General features: G+C 35.2%; 1 protein-coding gene and 1 long non-coding RNA gene across 9 annotated transcripts in view; one reads left to right on the top strand and one right to left on the bottom strand.

The window, feature by feature from the left end:
* The window catches only part of ZNF521 (zinc finger protein 521), a 298,052-nt gene that overhangs the window by 153,461 nt on the left and 125,389 nt on the right, over positions 1 to 19,202 (top strand). For 6 of the 8 annotated variants that reach the window (XM_063653514.1, XM_063653511.1, XM_063653515.1 and 3 more), the window contains one exon: positions 3,198 to 3,282. In XM_063653514.1, coding sequence (XP_063509584.1) covers positions 3,198 to 3,282 — 85 coding nt within the window. The remainder of the gene's footprint in view (positions 1 to 3,197; positions 3,283 to 19,202) is intronic. The other 2 variants (XM_063653512.1, XM_054461306.2) reach the window with 1 other exon arrangement.
* Positions 11,501 to 19,202, bottom strand: part of LOC129019050 (uncharacterized) — a 43,759-nt gene continuing 36,057 nt past the window's right edge. The window contains exon 3 of the long non-coding RNA XR_008495491.2: positions 11,501 to 13,170. This is a non-coding gene — a long non-coding RNA (uncharacterized LOC129019050). The remainder of the gene's footprint in view (positions 13,171 to 19,202) is intronic.

Below are 19,202 nucleotides of genomic sequence, written 5' to 3'. Positions count from 1 at the left end.
GGGAATAGGGTTAATCAGAATAATTTTTTAAAACTATATATTATTAAGCATCTCTAATCATTTTTTTAAATTTATGAGATGTTCTTTTTAAAAAGTCTCTGAGTACCTTAACCAGAGTGTAACTGAAAACAAGAATGTCAAAAAGGCACATTTAAATTGTTCTCAAAATCAATCAAAAATAATGAGGTGCTAGGAAAAAGTTGTATCCTTGATAATTACATCTATCAGTATCAGAAAACAAAAGAGAACAATCAGGAAATGACAATCCCACTCCCAAGTAGCACATTTAAAAAGGCTAATGAAAAAAAAAGTCTCTTTTAAAAATGTACTAAATTAGCATTTCAAGTAAATTGACAACTTAAGCGTTGATAAAGGCCAATCTGGGGCCCAAACAATGGAAGTTCTGTTTCTACTTTTATCTGCTTTTAAAAGAAATTATCTCACTTGACTTTTTTTGTTGTCTTTTATATAAATGTAAGTAATTGTCCTAAGGGAGGTGACAATCCTCATGTACTTTGCAAGGGTCAGATCATACCTGGAGTATGGCGCTTCATTTGGGGTTCTATTTCTTAAAACATTGACCTGGAGATAGGTAACCAGGAAGGGAGGTAATTCCAAGTATTTCTTACATTGTGCCCCTATGTTCAGTCTGGAAAGGAGCTAATGTAATTGTCATGTTAGACAATGGATTCAACCTCTTCTTTGTAGCACCAGAGCTTAGAGTTAGGGCCAATGGGTGAAAGTGACAGAAAAGCAGATTTGGGTCTAGAATTAGGAAGAATTCTCCCATAATTTTAGCCATACAGAGGTGGAATAAATTTACCTCCAAGGGAATGAGTTCCTCAAGGCTGACACTGTTGAGAGGTTATAATCCCTTTACTTAAAGATGGTGTACAGGTGTGCAGGGATCTCTCAAATATTTTGTGAAGAATCTATAATTATAATGAGAGATGCTTTAAAGGTCATTTAACATCACCATTTTAAAAATTGAGGGTAAAAATGAATTTTACATCATGGCTTTAAAAAGAAAACCCCTAACACATCCCAATTTGCATATCATTGCTTTGTATTTGGGAAATGTGAAAAATATGGTGAAGTAGAGTTCAAGCCTCAGTATTTTAAAATCACGGTTCATTGTTTTTGATCACAGTAAATTCTTATCTAGCCGTAAATTTAGGAGCTTATAGATAAGAATATGGCTTTGTTAATAAAAAATATAACATAGCATTTTGGACACTGTTTTATGAGTGGAGAGAATTAATGTTTGAATTATCAGTAGTGGCAAAAGCATTTTCATTCAATGATAAAAGAAAACTTATATGTGTCAGTTCATTTTGAAGATAGTAGTAAGTGCTGGCATTTTATTATTTTGGCTTTTCAAGTGATTTTATTCTTTATTATTAGCCTAGGAAAAAAAAAGCCCTAGTATATTCTGCCAACATATTCATCAGTCATCATTTTTGGAGACAGTTTTCGACATATTGTATGTTTTACTGTGCTAACAAGAGAAAAGACTAGCCATTAAGTTTATGTTTCTTTGTTTTTCAGCAAGGTCACATATCAGGAATAATGCTAGAAGTATGCTAATAAACAATATATAATGTAGGTCATCAGGGAGTAAGAAATATTTTCTAACTAGTTCTAAAGGGAAATATTGTTAAAAAAAGGGATAGATGTTATTTACGTAACACATGTTGCTCTATATGTCACCATCAAAAGCATCTTGTAAACAGCTCAGTGTAGTAAATCTGCCTTGGTGATTGTCAGGGTGTTTGAAGTCCGTGTTAGATTTAGATTCAGCACATTCAGTTCGCAATATGCCTAATGTACAAAGACCGTCAGATGATTTAGACAGCTTCCAATGGAAATATGCCTGTACTTCTGTAGTTTACAAGGAATATTGGCCACTGTTGCAGAAGAAAATATTACGTTAAATTACAATAATTAGGAAAAATTTATATTAATGGCATTTATAATTTTAAATCTCAAATTATGCTAAATGTTTGTGCTTAACTTTGATTTTGTTACGTTCTAAAGAACTTCAGTTCCTTAAAATTGATTGTAATTTACAGGCTGGTATTTCCTTATTAATGCCATTAGTAAAACAATTTTATATGATTTCAAATGAAACGATAATTCTGTAAAAAATGCTTATAAGAAAATGTCATTTATGTGATTTTACAAATGTAATTTTCTCAAGTTTGGGAAATTTTAAAAATGGATTATTTTCATAATGGTTTATTTTGTCTTCCAACATGGTTTTTAATTACAAATATTAAGTTTCATCAAAAAGGAATTTATGTAAGTATGTGTTCTGGAAAACACAACTAATACTCTATTTACTGAGTTCATCTAATAGGTACTGGGACTCAATAATAAAGATGTAAAATTATAATGGCTGCTTTATGATTCAGAAATCAGAGAGCCTACTAGCATTTAGAATCAAAAGAACGTATTTCTCTTCCCAGCTGTATGGCACCATGACATCAGGCAAATCTTTCTATTTCTCTGGACCTCAGTTTCTTCATTTATGCTATAAGAATTATAATAAAAATCTTGCTCTACTTCACAGGACTGTTGTGTAAAATGATAAAATAGTGTTAGAATGTTCATTATGATATTATTTCTTTATAGGATGAGGTACATATTTAAATACTAATGCTTAGCAACTTCTAAAACATCATTTAAATTGTAGACTTTAGCTAAAAATTATATCTCTAAATGTTTTAGCTAGAATCCATAAATCTTAACTTACTAGCCATATTACTTATGGATATCTAGAAGCAACACCCCAGTTATGTTGGTCAGAATGAAATTGTGCCTGATCTTCAAAGACACTGGTTTCTGAAACTCTGTAGATTTTTTTTTTAGTACTCATGTTTTTTTAAACTGTATTTCTGTAATACTTCTGGTTTTAAAAACCTTCTGTTTTTGAGTTTAGGGATCTTTAAAAATATATTATGCCATAATTATGTGCTTCTGTTTCTTCTAAATGTCTGCAAATGAAAATATAGTGTTGGGATCAAGCCATAAGGTCTAAGTAAGGAATTCGTGGAACTGGGGCCAAGCGGCCCTGTAGTTTAGTTTGTTTCTTAGCAACATAGGTAAGACCAGCATCTCAGAAAAATGTTTTTTAAACAAAGAAACAATTAAAAGTCCATGTGTCTAAGTAACACTGTTTATACTTGTTTTCTCAGAAGAAGACCTATCAATGCATCAAGTGTCAGATGGTTTTCTACAATGAATGGGATATTCAGGTTCATGTTGCAAATCACATGATTGGTGAGTGACACTCTAAACCTTATTACAGATAGATGTTTCTTCTGCTTGTGTATATCACCATTAAACAGAGTTAAAGATGAATTAATTGTTCAACCATCAATGTTTTTCCTTGGCATGATTGATTTTTTTTTAATTTCTGTTATTAGTCCTGATAAGGTATTAGCACATTTTATTTTCTGCAAGGGCTAGTTTAGACTTCTGCAGAGGATTATATATCTACTGCCAGTCAAAACACAGGTGATTAACAAATTAAACTTCTAATCATTTTTGCATTATTGAAAACTAACAGGAATGGTTAATGAAGTGGATGTTAGCTTTCCGTAGAGTTTTAGACAGGTTTTAATTTCAGAAGTTACTACGGTAATGGCACTGTTGTGTGTTGCTTAAGCATCTTTGTATCAAAATCTAAAGTAGCGAGTTTTTGTGATAGGGAAACATAAATAATTTAAATAGCCATAAAATAGTTTTATATGTATGGTTTCAACAGCCTGGAAATAATCATGATCATAAAGATCATGTGAAGAATTCAGTAATCATTTTTTATTCCCCACCAAATTTTCCATAGATTTTTATAAAAGTAGTTTGGGGAAAGATTTCTGAAGTTACTCCAGGCCATTGTTTTTAGGATTTTGCATTTATCACACGGCCTAAAATCAAAAGGATTTTTTTTAACTTATTCATATTGTCCCATTATTTCTTAATTCGTCATGGATTACTGCCTATGTTTTTTAATTTGATAAGCACTTAGTAATAACACTAAGCGTTTTACCAGCCAATTAAACTTTATCAAGCAGATCATTTTTCTACTAGTACAATGACAATTGCTATTACTTTATGCTATTTTTGTTACTCATGTATGTTTTTCATACTATGAGTTTTTTATTTCATACTCACTTCATGGTATTTCATAATACCGTAAATAATTATAATATTTAAAAAGTCAAATTAACCTCATACTCTCCTACTATGAAACTCTGTAAGACAGGAAAGAAAATTCAACAGTTTAGACTATGAACTTGTTTTCAGGGGGGAATAAGTTTTATTGTATACTAATTAGAAATAGTCTAAGAATGCTTAGTGGAAGGTTGTTCCCCTGTCATTTCTGATCATTAAAGCTATAACAAAACTTCCATTTTTCTTATATAAATTAATGAAGATAAATTCAAAAGCGTGTTGGAAAATTGATTGATAATTTTTCAATAGGATGCACTTTATAGTTTTCAAATGATAGGTCTTTCGGGGGGTTGTTGCTTATAAATGACTAAGAGCTTATTTGTGCAAAATGGAACTTATACATAACAGCTAAAATATTGATCAATTCATCTCTATATTTTCCAGATTTAAGTATTAATATTATTCATGATTTCTCATGTATTAAATAGTATATCCTTCAATGTGACAATAGCGTTGACAGCTTTAGTGAGTGATTAGAAGATAATGGCAACATGTAGGAGAGATTCAAATGTTTCCTTGCAATTCCCTTCTGTTTGAGATTGTAAAAAATACCTTATATAAACTTTTAAAACAGCTTTTTAGAGGAGAGGAGCAGCTTAGAAAAAATGAATTCCTGCCAAATGATTAACGTTAATATTTCCCGTCTCTTTATTTCTTGAGTAGACTGTGTTGGTGGCAGTCATTCATGATTCTACCTCATGCTGCTCTTATAGATAGGCTTGAATGAAAGCAGTTCTTAGAAGTTTGCAGTTTATGGGAAATTCAGTGAAATTTTGTGGTCATGCTTCTCATTAGTTCTATTCAATGTAAACTTATTTTTGTTTCTGGATTTATTATTTTTCCCAGTACATAGATGAATATGTTGAATATATTTTCACCACAATGTTAATACTCTTTTGCACATTTAGAATTTCAATTGAATGTTCAGCATAACAGGACTTTTTGATTTTCCAATTTTAGTATCATTTTGCCTATAAACATTAATCAGTTTGTTTTGTCTTCTTTTTAAATTGCTTTATATCATCCTATTTGTATTTATTTTATATTCCTTGCATCATTAGTGCTTTCCCAAGGCTTTTTCCCTTCTACCTTATAGTGGATTAATAAGACACTTACCTCTTGGGACCTGAGCATTTAACAATTCACCTTTCATCAGAGAAGCACATTCCATTCCTTTTCGCAGAGGTTCTAGTTATTTAATATTCATGCCATTTTTAATAATAAAAATATGTAATTCTCTTGCACTTGAGGCCTAAACAAATGAGTAGCATCCATTTAATTGTTTTATTTGTTGACCATGCATCCAAGTCCTTATACCCCATTCGTGCTGTTAGTATCTAGAGAGAATGCAAAAACCAAGGGAGTCACAAAGGCTAAGATACCCCTTTTTAGAATTCCAGTGTGCTATTTAGTCTTTCAAATGAGGCAGGCTGCATTATTTTGTTAGCTAAAATACCTCCATTGAGGGTAGGTATTTTTAGGTTGTGTATCTGTGTGTGTTTTTTTGTCTAATCAAAAAATAATCTCAACTAGACATTTAATAGAGGAAGGGGGATTAGGGACTATCTGAAAAGCCTCTTACTCCTTTTGTTAAGAGGGTATATAGTGTTTTTGCAGATTTTGTTTTACATTTCAATCAATGTAGAGGAAGGATTATGTCACCTGATGGAAAACAAGATCTACAGATGACCCAATGAGGTGTAACTTTAAATTCCTTCTTTATTCAAGTCATTTGCATTTGCATTTGCTTCTGTGGCACCTATGTTTGTGTGCAATCTCAGTGTCAAGCAACCGCCACGCATCTTTCTGGATGTGCTGGTCTCAGGCTGTTGGCCAGGGACATTTGTGAAAGGGAAATCACCAATGTTTCTACCAGGTACATATCAGAGGTGCTCTTCTTAAGTGCAGTTTTGCAGCAAGGTGTGGACACATGGTCTGAGTTGCGAGAATAATTACTCGATAAAAATGCACTAGGGAATTGACTTATGTCTATTAAGAAAAAAAAGAAAACCTCCCTCTTCACCACATTTTGACAGAGTTTCAGTATGAAATCAGACCAGTGACTGTTGAGGGGTTTCTTTTCTTCTTTACACACATACAAAAAGAGCTACAAAACATTTTAACAGCTTTCCTGGGGAAAAGATTTCCCTCTTTTAAGATCTGTGCCAATGAGAAAATTTTTCCTCTCTTCGTTTGTTCATTTCACATAGTTTATGTTGGCTTTTGACCTGAGAATACAACAAGATACCAGTGTGTATTAAGTGCTTTAATTTCCTATTCACTCTTCTCTTTTCTATCAGCATAGTAAATATTTATTGTTATTTTCCTCTCTGAGCTGTCTGTTATTACTATTATTCTTTGGTATGGATTAGCACAAATAGAGATGAAACAAGAGAATTTAAATGTGTTTAACCCAGCAAAGGGATTGCCTCATATAAAATTATGAGGCTCAACAGCGTAGAGTAAATTTGTAAGTGCTCTGAATAAAGGGCTGTTAGGCATGAGATAATATAAAGAGATGGCATTGCCAAGAACTATTTATGAGAAGCTTAATTTTTTCACTCTGATAATTCTTGACCAATAATTACCAGGCTCTAATTATCTATTTTAGTTAGAAAGAAATTTCGATCACTATGGAGGTTGGCATTGCAACTAGCGCATAAATCCCCAAAGAGACAAATGTGTTCCAAACAGCCACAAACAACTGTCTCATGAAACATAGTCAGCAAATTGCGAGCGGCTGGTGGTAGACAACCAGCAGTACACTCACCATCGAAGGCCAGTCAGCTTGACAAAGGAATGATCAAAGGGGAGAAATACCATTGTCCTTGGAATTGACTACTATAGTTATGGACTTTGGAGGGCAAGTAGTCAGGATATAGCTATGGCCATTTCCAGGCCTCCCTTTCAAAGTTCATGGATGGAGAAATGAATGGAATAGGTACAAGCCATTTACATAAGGATTATTTTTAAAAATATACTTAGAAATGGTTACTTAATACATTTTATTTTTTTCATCTGACTAGAGAGACCAGTGTTGTAACGGCAAAATTGTGTCTAAGTGTCAGAATACCCCGTTTTGTAAAAGATAGGAAAATCCAGAAATAGTCACTAATAAACGTGTCCTAGATAGATCAAGTGTAATGTTAAAGCATTTTGAAGAAGCAAATATGTTTGTCTCTTAGAAAAGCAGAACTAGAATTTGGGATTGTAAAGGATAGCTAATAAGAAAATACTGATGCAAAAATACTGACTTTTTATTTATATCTCTAATAAATACTCAGTATTTTATAGATAATAACGATTTTCAAAAAACCAGGAAAAGATTAAGCTCTCTCCAGCATATGTAGGAAGACACGTACTCTATGTGTTGTGTTACACGTGATATGTATCACTGATGTCAAGGCATAAAGAATGAGTAAATCCGTTCTTAACAGTGTGGTGAAATTTTAGTCTGTTCTTGTGGCAGGTGGCATTCATACATCCTGCAATTTGTTTGGTGCCCAAGGTCACAAATGGCATTCTTTTCCTTTCATTTCTTTAGTGGGTGGTGTACTATGTGACTAATCTTCATTATCTTTTTGCGACTTTCAGTATCACCTCTGAAGCATTTCAGCTTGAGTGCACTTGCTTTAGAAAAGACTAAAACCAGTATTTTGAGGTTCATAGTAGTTTAGGATTTTATGCCCTAAGGGAAGATATCCAAATATATGGATCTTTGCATAGGAAGAGAAAGGTCCACGTCACCCTTTAAACTCTTGCTTTCACCGACTGGTTTCAAAAGAATGAATAGAAATGGATCAACAATAATGCCTATATGTGTGGGTATACATATGTGTTTATAATCTCCATGCTATCCTAAGAAGCTCAAAATCACTGAGATTTTTTGGAACCTTGATTTACATTCATTCTAAATGAGAAGATGACTGAACCCTTTTTAAAAAAAAATCTTTATTTGATTGCTTACAAAATTCAGAGAATTAAGAAACAAGCATTTGGTGTTAAATATGATAAAACACTGGCTTATTTCATCAAGAGCTGGATTAAAAAAGATGAAATCTGGGCAGTTTAATGGTAACCGAAAGCTACCCTCATGTGGGCAATGCTGGCTTATTTGAAAAGCCCATAAAGGGCTTCTACATGGACCATACAAAAGGGATACTTTCTCTTTAATAGCCATCTGTACAGGAGAGATGAGAAGTGGGCCAGGTCATCTCTCCTCAGCTGTCATGATATTAACGTAGGTAATGGAGCAAGCTGGGCGTTCTGCTGGGTGTTGTTTTTCATAGATGTTCATCGATTTACACAGATAATTCTATTTATTTCTTAGAGTTGGTCCAAGTGAACCAGGCAGAATAACAAACACCAAAGCATTTCAAATGACTTTATCTTTGTTTATAACGTAACTTTTGTCTAAAAAATGGTGTCACACCTACTGTGCAGATGGCTGCATGATTTGTAAACCAGCCAAAACATTTAAACAAATGTGTGATCTGGGGATAGATTAAATAAAGGATAACATGGAGTGTGGGCCACAAATTCTAATAATCAGATGATTTTAAGTTGTGTGCAGTGTGGAGTGATGGTCACACAGATAGCAGGGAACGCTTGCCAATGACAGCAAGGTGCCTTACAGATCTCAGGATGGAGCCTGTGGCCTGGTAGGCCTCAGTTTGAGAACCGCACATTTGCTGTACAGCTGGCAGCTCTGTATGGGGACATCAGATAAAACTTACGTAAAATGAAGTGTTATTGCTTAGTATGAAATTGTTCAGAGAGGGAATTTGCAGACAGTAACTGAAAACAGAATTCATGATACCAATGAAGCAGACTGTAAATATGAAGAGGGTTTAATTATCTGCACAATTTAGCAAAAATTCAAGATATGTATTTAGAAAGGACATACGTGGGCATAAATATAACATAGCTGTACTGCTTACCAAGTGCAAACAGGGGGCCACAGGAACTTACCAAGGCTCCATATAATCAGCCTTCCTAAAAACAAAGACAATTTAAAAGAAACTCAAAGAAAAATGACTTTTTGGAGGAAGGCAGAGTTTTTAAGAGCTCATCGTGATTTTTTGGATTCTCATTTCTTAAGGAACTTGGGATAAAATCTTCAGGTCTGTCACTCAATTTCAGGGTTAAGCTATTAAAAGACAAATCATGTGTTTTAGCTTGCGTCTAGCAGCTTTGATTTACAAGAATAAAAAATACTGGCAGTTAGTGTACTTTTTAATTTATAAACCCCAAAGATAGTGTGCTAGACATTTCTTATGATGTTAATTTTCTGTGAGGCTGAGGATTGTGGCTGAGGCCATAGATCGAAGATTCAGTGTCTTATTACTCTTTAGAACACACTGCCCCTAAAGGGGCCTGAGAAAAATGTTGTTCTCAAGGAGAATTACTGGATGCCAGCCTGTCGTCCTAGGCTCAGCACAGAGGTGCTAGGAAGAGAGGCCCTACCAGTTGGATACGGCCATGTGACTGGCTGACATACAATGGCAGGGCTTCTGGATCTCATTTTGTCCTCACCTTTGACTTCCGGTAGAATGTACCACTAATGTATCGGTTTTTCACTCACTCTTTGATATGGTCATTATCAGATGTGGGTATCTGTTTCTGAATGAAGGTTGCAAAGCATTTCCGAATGGAGGGCACTAAAAGTCATCAGTAATACCTAAAAAGATATAGATCCCTGCACACTCATGCTTGCCCATGCACACACACGCATCGTGACCTATTTCCACAGAATCCGTTCACACATATCAAAGGAAAAGGTCTCTGATGACCTATTTCCATAGGTTATTTCCTAGTTTCAGGGCCATTAATAGCAGTAAACAAAGGAAAGGGAGCCAATATGGAGAGTGGGTGTCGAACTTCAGCTGCTCATATTGTTGCATTTGGTGAGCTGATGGGGTTTCGTAGGTCACCTTTAGAATTATGCCTATGACAGCAGTAGCTACCTGCCAAGATTGCAAGGTATCTCACAGCTCTCAGGATGGCGCCTGTGGCCCGGTAGGCCTCAGTTGGAGGGGTACACATTTGCTGTACAGCTGGCAGCTCTGTATGGGGCAGCCGTGTGGGCTGTTAGGGAGCTGGAAAGGAGACAAGCATGAAATTTCTTCTAACCCCAACTCTGTTTTTCTGTACTGTTGGCTGCTTCTCAGTTCCTTGACAAAAAAACCAATCAGGCACCCTTTAATCCGCCTGTGATTACCACTGGTATAAAAAGAGAAGCATAATGAGGAAAAATGCCTCGTTTTGTTGCCTTCAAAAGCCAACAAATTGGAGTTAACTTGACAGGAAGTGGCTTAATAATTAGATTATTTATTTATTCCTGACACATATCCCCCTGTTACTAGTCTCAGGAGACCCTGTAGATGGTACGATTTTCAAGCTGCCATTACTTCGCTGTCTTCTGTGAACAAAGAAGCTACTGTCTATCAGTCAATTAAATGCAGTCTTTAAGCAGAGGCTGCGAAGTCCTCAATGGAGAGAGCCCTGGGACATTGTGGCTGATGATTCCTTTCTCTGTACTGTACATCACACTCTCAACTGCAGTCCCCACAGAGATGGAATAAAGTCATGCATTAAAATATCACTTGTTGATTTGTTTGCTAATGAAGAGCCATTGAAATGTTTGTGTATTTCTATGGCAAAATTGTTGATAAAAGGGCCTGCTTGCCAGCATATTTTAAGTCCATCTGCTGTGAGTGCTTATTTAAGAGTTATTAAAATTAAAGTCAACGAACAACAGAATTAAAAAACAAAAACTCTGAGGTAACAAGCGTTTTCTTACTATTTTCATCAAATTAAGTGAATCAAGGCAGGAGAAACAGAGAAATTGTATCACTTAAGTTAACGCTTACATTGCATTAATTCAGACACCTTGTTTTCTCTAACATAAAAATGTAAGCCTTCGTCAGAGTTTTAGGGAACTGCATCTTTTAAGTATGAAAAGAGATGACAGTCTCTCTTCACACTTTAAGAAAATAATGTTCTTTAGGAAAATAATGTTCTTAGAAATTTTACTTTTTTCTTTAAGATGAACGGCATTTTTCTAGCGGTTTATCTAACTTAAAGAGCACTTGTACAAGATTTTCCACAGAGCACAGTGAGGCTTTTTAAACCAAACTAATAAAACGCCTGTGAGACGTACATATCAGATGCAATCTTGCAGCCACATGGAACGTACAGAAGTATGACTTTTCTTTTCCATTTGTTTCTCTTTATGTTTTCTTCTTCTTTTTCTTTCTTTTTTTTTTTTTTTTTTTTTTTTTAGCATTACTTTATTTCCGTGTAAGTTAAGTGGTGGGTGACATTTCTACTAGACAAGGTTTTTATCTCTTAATTCATCAACCTAGTACCATGGAGTGTTCACTGTGTATAAAGCATGTCTTCACTGGAGTTCTCTGGGCTTCCATTAATTGGCTTTATATTTTAAGAGTACATCTGTTATTGAGCTGAAGGTCTGGAGGTGGAAGACTTGGATAATATTCTGACAGCTCTCTGATGAAATATTTAGCTATGGCTCTGTTATTTAAAGGGATAAATTTGTAATATTAAACAGAGGCCACTGAACTTTGAAAAGAGTTCCTTCTTTTCATCAGACTTTGTAAAGAGTAAGTAAGGCTTTAACTATAGTTTTCATGATTACCTGACAACAGGCCGTAAAGAATTAATTCAAGCCATCATCAGATGGCTGTATTTCTTATTTCTACCCTGTTATTCCAAGTCATTTTGTTAGAAAAAGCTTAGATACTCGGAGGTGTTCTATAATAGAAATGAATTTGAAACCCTTTCATTAATTGGTGATTAATATATTTCAGGATTAGTTTAAGCAGGGCTCTACCTCCTGCCCAGTCAAGTATGTTCTGGTTAATATCCAATTATCTGCACCTTCGTAGTTATTATGTCTTAATATTTCGGATATGATAACCAGAAACTTGAGAGTAATGCTAATGAGAAGCATAGAGCAAGAATTAACCAATGACATACTCAGTGATCCTTGGTGAGGAGAGAATCTCTTTTTTTCCCCATAACACACTGCCTCGGCATCTTTTGAGCACTGACTGAAAAGTAAGACTTTCGATTACAGCAGACAAAAATTAGAAAAATCAGTCGTTCTCTCTTTTCAGTCATATTAACCTGAATTTACAGTGTTACGTTTACCTAAAAACATTATTTCAGTTCATTTTATGAGGGATAAAAATAGAAAACGGAGAGCCTGTTTGTATTTTCCAAACAGGAAACATCATATTCTTTATCTTTTCCTTTTAGCAAAGCCACAAGTTGTTACACTCTCAAAGGATGTTTTAATCCAGATTAATTTGGGATCCCTTTAATATTTCACTAAGGAAAAGCTTTTTCCTGCTACCTTTTCTTCCGTTTCTCCCCAAATTTAGCACCATGCTGCATTCAGGTTTCACCTCTATTTATTTATTTATTTATTTTACAGGTCAATTCACTTTTGAACAATCTGACTTAGCTCCCATAACGGTCCCTGTTAGGGTGGGATGCACTGCTTCTAACCATGTAGCTTTAAATAGTGACTTTGTGCATTGCCCCTTTATATGCTGTATTGTAATGAAGCAACATCAGTAAATTGCAGTGAAGGGTGATTGTTGCACAGGGATGACAACTACACCTTGGGGTCCATTTGCACCAGATTATTCTTTTTATTGTTATTATTACTTCCCATCTTCTTTATTCTCTTGCTGCCGAACTTACTGTTGGCCACCAGTGCAACACAGAGGGCATCTTGAGGAACACTGCAGACATCATTTTTTTCTCTTATGCACATACCAATCACCATTCAATTCCAAAACCAGAGACCCTGGGTGGTTTTGCAGTTCTTTATCGATGCCTCTTTACTTTGTTGACTTCATTTATAATGTCTCTCCTCTTCATCTTCTTAAAAGAACAAATTTTCTGTAAATAAAAGTGACACATTTCTTTTCACCCATTTTGTATAGATGTTATAAATCTGTAGTCAAAATGATCAACTATTGTCCATCCTAATTTGTCCCTTTCCCCAAAGAGGTTTAATAATTCATTTTAAAATAGAGGTCTAGATGGGATTACTTCTTAAAGAAAAGATTTGTATTTTCAATATCTTTTTAGGTTTCCTTAAGACATAGATAAAGTCATTATGAATATTGTATACACTAGTTGTTTTCTTTATAAAATAGCCTGTTTCCCGCCCCTGGTCTACTATTTTTACCCAGTAACTAGTAGCAAAATAATGTGGATTGAAGTCAGAGATTCTGCACTGTTATTGAACAGAATTGTGAACAAGCTTTTAACCAAGGGATAATTAGATGTGTATTTAGGGGCACTATTACTCCTTTTGTTGTCATAATTTTAGTACCTGTGTCCATTTTTTTTCCAAATTGTTAGTGCAGCTGTTGTTTTGTTTTTCTCTCTCTGAGGCTGGGCTGTTGCGCAGCATTCAAACTAAAATCTAGGATTAGAACTGACACACCTTCAATAGAACTATCAAGTCTTTTAAAACTGCTTGGCCGGTGACGCCAGTCCCGCACTATTCAACCACACACACTTCCGATTGTGGGCCAAAGAGCATTGATTTTTAGCTGTCATTTCTAGTGCACATACTGTAGAATTGAAATTTAAACCTTAATCCACTCAGTAATGCAATTAATTTTTAATGTGCAGTAATACTAATTGAAATAGCCTGAATTTAGTAAGTCACCACAAGACATTTTCAAAAGCAAGAGTCTCCACTGAGAACTGGGAGGACAGATAATCATTGTTACAGTGTTTACAGAATAAATGTGAACTCTGCAGACCTCCAGTAGAAGGGGGGTTTTCTTTAAATTAGTCTATATTATATCTCTTCGAGAAGAGAAATACATCGTCAAAGAGAGTTCCTACTTTCTATCTACTGTAACAGGTTAAAATATGCTATTAACTTATTTAAAAGGCATAATTGTAGTTAGAAATATCTTAATGTATACAAAATAATATTCACCCATTTTTTTTTTAAAAAAAAGCAATTATGAGTAGGTGCAAATGAAGTCACCTGCCAACAATGTCACAGTCAGGCAAGAGTCTCAGTGGGTAATCTCCTTATATAATTATGTTTTTTGAGATATTATTTCCAGACTCAATGAATATATGTGCTGTATCAGCTGTCTATAAATCTGTTGCCTTGTTTTGATGTATTTTTGGTGAACCAAAAAATATACTGTCCCCTATCTATTTCAAAGCTATGTTCCTTTAGCTTTTACATATTATTTCAAAATGGCCTTTTAAATGTTTTGTGAAGCTCTTTTTTTCCCTAGCCATAGTAAAGCAAATTTTCAACAGTAAAATCAAATAGGTTTTCAGTCATTTCTATACTAAAAAGGTTCTCTAACCACATTTATCTGCTAGTAAATGAGGACTTTTTAAAATGCATCAGTTCTGCTGATGAATGGGCTTGCGGAGTGTTTCAAATGAGCACCAGCATTAAGTTGAAGAAGGCAAACCCTGTATATCATACTTTCATAGCTCTCACATTATACTATTTAATACACTGATAGTACTGTTAAATATTTAGCAAAGGTTCCCTTATAACCCTACCATCTATTCGAAGGGGATTTTAAGACATTTTTGCAGCGCATAAGTAAAAATGATGCTGGAGAACTGGAGGCAGTTGTAGCATGGCTTCTTTTCTAAATGAAGCGTAGGGTAACGTGATACAAATGAGTTCAACAGATTCACACCTACTGAATACCTCAACCAATTTACATTCTTTGGATTAAAGGTTCAAACTGGCTTTCATTTTGTCACTAAGTCAAAGTGCTGTTAGCATTAATTACATAGAGTACTAACTTGACATTATAGCATGTTAGGAAGAAGACCTTAATTGTGATTATTTTAAGCTGTCCTAACATCAGTTGAGCTTTATAATAAATATTTCCATTTTTTTTTAACTGAGTAGGGGAAGGGGAAGAAAGAGAGATGAGGGGAAATCGATTTATAGTCCACTCATAGCATATTATCAAATCAAATTGGGGTATAGTATATTGAATCTTTTCAGCCTTTAATTTGGGTATGCTGGAGCAAATAATGAGTATTAGACAGATATTGTTGTACACATGGATATGATGCATAATAGATCACCTTTATCAGTTTTTCTTATAATATTTGATAGTTATTACCCAAATAACAGTAATTATTCTTTTAATCTGGAGTGAAAATTGGTATCTAGGAGCCTTGGGCAAAAATATTACCAGTAAATATGATGCTGACTTCATTACTGTCATCACACTGGTGGGTTTGAATTCACGTTTAAACCTTTCCGTGCCTATCAGTATTATTAGTTTTGAAGGTGTAAAGGTAAAGACTGGTCGTTTGTTCAGATTTATATGAAATGTGTGTTTGATTCTTCTAGAAGCCTATTTGCTAGACTCTAATTTTCATCCTATTTTATATGCAGCCAGTGACCACAGTATTCATTCGGACTGCACAGAGACACATCTCATCTGTAAAACACGGCTTGCTGATCTTATTTGCTACTTGTATTCTCATAAGAAGAAACATAGGTTTCATTATGATGCAGTGGAAGTACATTTTGTTTTGAGATTACGTATATCACATATATGTTTATACCAAGAATTTTATAATAAAGAATGAATAAAGGATATAGCTTTAAGTATACATGAAGGAGAAGGGAAGGGAAGTGAAATGGGCATCACATATAGGTGTGTTTAATATGCAATGCTTGATGTATGTTGACCTCAGGTTACAAGAGTAGAAAATCCCATTTTCCAGCTTGTTTCAAATATAGTAAAAATGCTGCTTCAGTTGCTTTATGCTACTCACATTGGGGAAGGTGCTTATACTGTGATAATTATCATCAAGGAATATTAATGCGTTCAGCATTTGTAACCCAAAAACTCATTATAGCTTAAGCTGTGCATCATCTGTGAAGAGAGAACTTTGCCAGAATTTGCTCTTCACAGGGGTTGCCTCCTGCTTGCTGCGGAGTGGTCAGAGTACTGCAAGAGGTCACTTAGGCTATTTTTGAAAGCTGAAGTTTTGCAATTTTTGAATCACTACCTTCTGTTCAAAGAGCGTATCATTCTTTCCTCAAAATGTCCTTCTTCTAATTGAATGCATGGTAAAATGCAAAATATAATAATAATAAATAAATAAATAAGAGGTAACTGTATCTCATTATGTGGAATTCAAGAAGGTCAGCACATGTATTCCATATCAAGATAATTGAAGTATTGGTGTCTTCTCTTCTGTCATGGAGCAAAGGGATTCATTTACACCAGTTTCCTTAATGCAGGTGCCCTTGGGTTTCAGAAAGAAATGCCTCCACTGGGGCTCCACATTACAGCCCTCTGGCTGGAAATTGTGTAAATAAGACTGCAGGGTCAGCCTTCCTTTTTCGGTACCAGTGTCTATAATTAGTCTGTGATGACAGTCCTTTATATGAGCCTAAAACTGTTTCTGGGATCATTCCTCATACATCTAAGATGTCTATCTCATGCATAGGTAGATATTTTTGCATGTATGTTTAAAATCATTCTCTAGGGGGATATTGACTTGATGGGAACTAGAATCTCTGGGTGTGTTAAGAATCCTGTAACTTCATCTGATCAAAATAGCTGGTTAGGCAGCTCTATTATAAATTATAGGTGGTTAGTTTCCTAAGAACATTGTGTCCTCACCTGTAGTGGGGCAGCTTGTTGAAAGGGAGCTGTGTGCCTGTGATGTTTTTACGTGATTAAATCCCATTATTTTTCCCCCACTGATCCATTGCTTGTCATTTCCCATAAGTAACATTGCTCCATGCTGCATGTTATGGTTTGTGTGGGCCAGGCAGAGAGCACTAATACTGAGTTCTATCAGGCTGTCTGGCATTGCAGGACTGCTATGTTTCTGAGGTCAAATTGTGAACCTGGCCTTGCTCCTGGGAGGACTAGAAAAATATGTTTCATAACTTCCCATAGACCTAAGCGAAGAGGAAGAAGGAAAAACATGAAGCCCATAGGCTCAGTTTAGATGAGCTGAAAGGTTGGAATTTATCAAGCAAGAAAGCTGACCGTTGTGTGGGAGGCTTCCTTACTGTGAGGGATCACTGCCGTGGGTGCAGAATCAGTCCTAGCTGAGGCCTTTGGGGGATAGCGTAATCATTCAAATAGCCCAGCAGGCACAGACACACAAGCTGATAATCTGGAGTAAACCTGCTGAAATAGGAATTAACTTACCTGTTAAAATCACTTACATGAAGGAATACTGATAGAATGAGTACCATGAATTCAGGGCAGATACTGTAGGCTGCTTCACTGAAAGTAATTTGCGCTGTTGTTGTTGTTGTTTTGAATGAGGCAGAACCTTTATTTTATGCAGCAGAGCACTAATGCCACAAAATGAATGGATTTCCTGAACCAGAGACAGGTTCTCAATTGTTTTGGGCTGGAATGCTGGCAGTATGGTGGAGAAATACAGTAGCAGTAGATCTTCTGTAAGGATGTAAACTTAATAATCTTTATGAATTTTGAGTAACTCATAACTCCACTTCCTCACCCAAAGAAGCATTATGAAAAGATTGCTTCTAAATCCTTCAGACATTCTCTGCACTTATGATAGATGCCATCCTCTTTACCTTGAGGCATTGGAAATAAATGTGGGGTTTTTTTTTTTTTTTTGCAAGAGATAAAAACGTATACTTTAGAAGTAGCAAATTGTATTTTCATGTTTTAAGTTCACCATTTGCACTGATGTGGTGAGATCCAAATGTGAAGAATTGCTTTTGACATTATTTCTGTGTCTCCTGTATCCCAGAACCGCTGCATTGTTATGCTGGAATGTGCCATCACATGGAATAAATGTGATGTTGGAAACCTGGAAATAGTGTGTATAATATTGCATTCTATGTCCAGGGTGCTTAGGACAATTGTAACTTCTTTAGTTACTAAAACGATTTAACTTATCTTATTAAGGATACATTATCTTATAAGGATACATTGGCTGAAACTACATGTGCATGTGTCTTTTAAGAAAAAATTATAATCTTCCAAGTGTTGTGGGTTTGTTTAGGGGCAAAAAAGGGCTTTCATTTCTAAACGAAAAAGTTTTTTTAACTTTCTCTAAAAGTCTGTTTTACGTAATCTATACCTTGAACCAACACATACTATGTTATAAAGTAAACTTTAAAATACATACATCAAAGGTCTTAACTTGCATGACTGATTTCAGAATTCTAATTCAGATTTTCTGTCAGTAACTGTGGTTTTCTATTTTTATGGTCCTTTTTTAAAATAATTTTTTGTCGTCTTCTTTGTGTATTTAAATGTGTGCATGTGCATGTGTGTGTGTCACATGCGTACATCTGTGTGTGGACATGTACCCGCCGTCAGTCTCTTCCACCGCACACTCACTGCTGCAGCACTCCCCGTCTTGTGTTTAGCGTGTTTCCAACAGCTTAGGGAGATGGTACAAAAGTGAAATGAATACTGTGGAGCTTATATTGGAGTCTGATATTTGAAAGAGAGATATTGGAAAAGGATGTTTTTTGGCTTGGCTCCTTTTAGATGTAATTGCTGCTTCATTAGGACTTGGAAGAGTTTCCTGTGGTTAAATTTAATCAAATAGCTCAGAATAACAAACTTGTACACTCTAAATTCCAGGACAGTTCTCTATAAGAAGCATGGTTTTCCTAAGTTTAAAACAAATACATATACACACATGCACACGTAAACACACACACATCACTACCACCACAAACAACTAGTTTGTAAAATGCTGTGAGTGCCATCTCAAACCTAACTCCCTATTGGTAGTGATTTAATAAGTGATCGTGTATAGAAGTATAAGGCATAAGAGCGAAACCCCATCTCTAGTAAAAATACAAAAATTAGCCAGATGTGGTGGCGCCTGTAATCCTAGCTACTCTGGAGGCTGAGGCAGGAGAATTGCTTGAACCCGGGAGGCAGAGGTTGCAG

The sequence above is a fragment of the Pongo pygmaeus genome, chromosome 17 (genome assembly GCF_028885625.2).
Source record: "Pongo pygmaeus isolate AG05252 chromosome 17, NHGRI_mPonPyg2-v2.0_pri, whole genome shotgun sequence".
Classification (NCBI taxonomy): Eukaryota; Metazoa; Chordata; class Mammalia; order Primates; family Hominidae; genus Pongo; species Pongo pygmaeus.
This window is presented reverse-complemented; position numbering and strand designations above follow the sequence as displayed.